Source organism: Habropoda laboriosa, unplaced genomic scaffold (genome assembly GCF_001263275.1).
Source record: "Habropoda laboriosa isolate 0110345459 unplaced genomic scaffold, ASM126327v1 scaffold334, whole genome shotgun sequence".
Lineage (NCBI taxonomy): Eukaryota > Metazoa > Arthropoda > Insecta > Hymenoptera > Apidae > Habropoda > Habropoda laboriosa.
Window position 1 is genome coordinate 253802 of NW_017100493.1, and position 4159 is coordinate 257960.

At 22.8% G+C, this 4159-nt stretch overlaps 1 protein-coding gene across 1 annotated transcript; it reads left to right on the top strand.

Moving 5' to 3' along the window:
• The first annotated feature begins 1051 nt into the window (after positions 1–1051).
• LOC108576090 (28S ribosomal protein S24, mitochondrial) lies at positions 1052–1842 on the top strand. The gene is made up of 3 exons (XM_017939011.1): positions 1052–1084; positions 1172–1349; positions 1553–1842. The coding sequence occupies exons 1-3, from the start codon at positions 1061–1063 to the stop codon at positions 1840–1842; spliced, it is 492 nt and encodes a 163-aa protein (XP_017794500.1). The 5' UTR covers positions 1052–1060.
• Positions 1843–4159: the final 2317 nt, after the last annotated feature.

The window sequence follows — 4159 nt, forward strand, 5'->3', positions numbered from 1 at the left end:
TATGCGAAATAAATCTACATTTATATATAATGAAAAGGTTTTCGTCGATCTATGCTAGAAAACCTGAAAAGATGTACATATATAATAAAAGGTATACTGATAATTTAAAAAAGTATCTTTTAATTTGTTTGGCCACTTTCGATCAAACATTCGTGATAAGTTTATACTTGACTTCCTACTTTATATTGTATTTTTCCTATATTAAATGAAATTTCCTTAAGTAGTGTAATAATAAATTTTACCTTTTAAACTTTGCCTAAAGTTACCTGCTTTTTGCGTCGTATACTGACATTTATTAAAAACAATTTAATAAACACTTAGTTTAACATTACTCGATATTTTCCGATTATAATTTTGAAACAAAATTTATAAAAATTATTAAACTATAAATTTCGAATGTAATTGTTTATTGTTTGTTAGTAGTATAGTTATAATTTTTAAATTGTAGTAATTGTTATAATCTTAACATATTACGTATTAAATATTAAAATGTTTGTTTGTATCTAGTACAACTTTTGAGGAAACGAAATGAATATTTATTGCAAGTAAGGAATAACAAATAGTTTGTTTAAAAAATAATTTAGTTTAAACTAACTGAAAGAAATATTTCATATTAAATAATATACTGTGTGGTAACCAGTTTTAATAAGAAATATATGAAGGCATATCGAAATTTTTAATAGTATGTTTCAATATTACTTTTAAAGAATTTTCAATTATAACTAATTCACGTTATATTATCATAGTTACTTTCATAATATAACTACAAGGATAGTTTCTTTTTACATTGGCAAAAACCTTGCATCAAAATTTTTTTTAGTTAATTTATTAAATATTCAAATATTCAACAAAGAAATAAATTTCATTCCCAAAATAAAATATATCATACAAATTTTCGTTCTTTGAATTCATGAAATTTGAAAGTGAAATGTAATTTTATTTTAAGAGTCTGGTATTACTGCTTTGAATTCAAGTATTGTTGAAATTCTTTCTTTGACGTGGTTAAAGTTATTACATTTTTGATATTTCAACTTTACTTTTACATTAGAATTGGAAAATAATGATGATGTCACATATACGTTCTGTACATACATATATAAATATTACATGAAATATACGTGTAACATAACCATATTTCTGATTTAAATTAAAAATCAAAATTTATTTACAGATATTAATTAATCACGATGTTGTTGCCAAAAGGTATTTACATGTTAGCACAGTACTTAATAAAACACAAGCTGCACGTTATAGACCAAAACCAAGGATTTTACAACCATTAACATATGAAATGGCAAATCCTCCACATCACATTGCGGTTAGAAAATCCTGGAATTCTTGGAATACTTGTACGTATATTCTAAAATAATTGAAATTTTGTATTTTATAGATGAAAATATTTTTTAATAGTAATACATATAAAATAATAATTGTGTTTAAAAGTGAGAATTTGTTTTAATTTCATACTTTTTAAGTTGCATTTGTATTCATTTGTTTACACCTAAGTACATTTTAAATATATACTTATTCTTAAAAATACTATTCTTCTTAGCAAACATAAAAGATGGTAACAGATCATCAGAGACTGCTGTAGAGGATGTGTTTATACGAAATTTTATAAAGGGAACTTGGCATGCATTATTTGGCAGTGAGATAATTATTAAGCGTCAACATAATTTGATTAGAATAGCTGGTATTGTATTGCGTAAGGTACCACCAGTAAAAGTCTATTTTTTAATTGGATATACTGAATACATATTAAGCTGTTGGTTGCACTGTCCAGTGAAAATGGAAATTGTAACAGCAAATCAGAAAAATGACATTATATACAAAGTAATATAACTTCATATGCAAATATATTTTATCATAGTTCATTGTTACCTAATTATTATAATCGTTATAAAAACTCCTGTGTCAATTCTTATGTAGAACTAAAGAAATTTTATAGTTTTGTTTTGTATAGTAATAAGTGTGTAATTATTTTACTTTTTGAATATTTTTAATTTATTTTATGTTAGTTAATAAATTCTTACATTCAATCATGACTCAAATGCAGCCCATATACAATCATTGCATTTTCAATAAAAAGTAAATTACACATTATTTTAAGATAAGTATGTAAATAAAAGGGTATTTAAGTGCAAACTGACAGAGCATTCAAACTTTTATATATTCTACTAGACACATTCTCTCCTTTATTATGTCCTTACAACTCTTGTTTCCAATATTCAATCAGGGCCGTGTTGCTACATATTTGTACTTTCAATAAATTTTTGAGTATTAATATGGGTATATGATAATGAGGAATCATTAATAATTAAGTAAATAATGAAAATGTAATATATTCTAGTCTGCAACATATTTATGGCTGAAGTAGAAAATGATAGTGATTAAATATTTTTAAATAAGTATGAATAGAGTTTATAAGTTTATTATGTTATATATTATACGCGACACACTTTTAGATAAAAATTATAACAATTTAAAAATATACTGAAAAGTATTCAATGATGAAATATTTATAAAATTTTGAAAACACTTTACAGTTATATATTACAATATGCTATAAATTTTTAAAGAATTTTGTTCTATCAATAATTAAAATAAATTGTTTTTATAAATTAATGTGTTATATTATGTTCAGAAACAAAATTTAAAAAAGTAAAACTTGATTCCAGCATTTCCAGTGTAGCGGGTAAAAAGTTTTCAAAAGCATACACGAAATCTGATTGAATTTACAGTATTAACACTGAAATGTAAATTACTTTTATAATGGACGTAAAAATTATGTTCCAATATTTATAATTTTTAATCATGTTTTTATAAAAGTACAGGCTGAAATGTACTGTGCTAGTATTATTATATTCTAATATAATTGTGTTCTTATTAATGGAAGTCAAAAATCGACACTATCACGCAATACTACATAGAATACAAGTAACATTGCTTATACATTGCACTGTCTTTAAAGAAATAAATCACATACATAAGGTAGTAAAAAAAAGTTATAATGTAATTTTTATCAAATTATCTTTGGAATTATATTGAATAAATTATTCTGTATTCTGTATTATCATTAATTGTATAATTATATTATTTACTACTTATTGTAATTAATTGCAAAAACGTAACATATGTAAAGATGACTGTGTACTGAAAAATGTATTTGTAGTACATACATTGATCTTAAAAAGTCACATCGTTTTGTAATCAAAATGATTATTAAATACTTATTGGATATACCAGAATATTTATACAAATTCTAGCATCACTTGTGGTAAACTAAACAAACTAATATTTTTGATAAATAAATAATTACTAAGATGTTTTGTATTAAAAATGGTTCTTTTGGTGTCATTTGTTACATTGTATAATACAATTGTTAAATGCAAACATATTTTTAAATATTATGTCATATATATTTATAAATAAGTATATCATATACTATATTTTGATGACACATAAATTATAGTTATTAAATACTATTACAGTGTGGTGATTTAAAATTTATCTGCTTTATGATATTGTTTGGCTTAATTTCAAAAGCAATATTATTCTACTAACATTGCGTGTATAGTGTCATTTTGTAATTATGTATATACTCTTAAATTATGTACTATGCTGAAAATTACGAAGTACAAAAACACAGGCATTGACTACATATTATTAATCAAATTGTGGATGTACCAAACATTTTAAATTAATCATTGTATTCATATCATATAAGACTGACAATTAACATATATTTGACTATGTAAAAATATTTACTTATTAATAACTAATTTGAAATTAGTATTGAATTTTCTATATGTTGAAGGAGCTCAGAAGATTGAGAATTAACATATATTAAGAAAATGGTAATGTATTACCTTAAAAATATTTAGATATTGATTGAAATTTGAATTATTTGTAAACAGTTGATGAATATAGAATTATGTGCACAAATGTGAGATGTTTTTAAGTTCTGAATTATAATGATATAACAGTTCGATGAATTCTCATATTACAATTATTTTACATTCAGTTCATTCAGTGATTTCTCCATTAATTCTAGACATGTACAATAGTTTAGCATACTTTAAGTCTTTCTTATTATAAAATTTGGTAAGCTTCGAAAAAATTAGTATATAAATTTATATGTTTATAATAAATCTTTGTT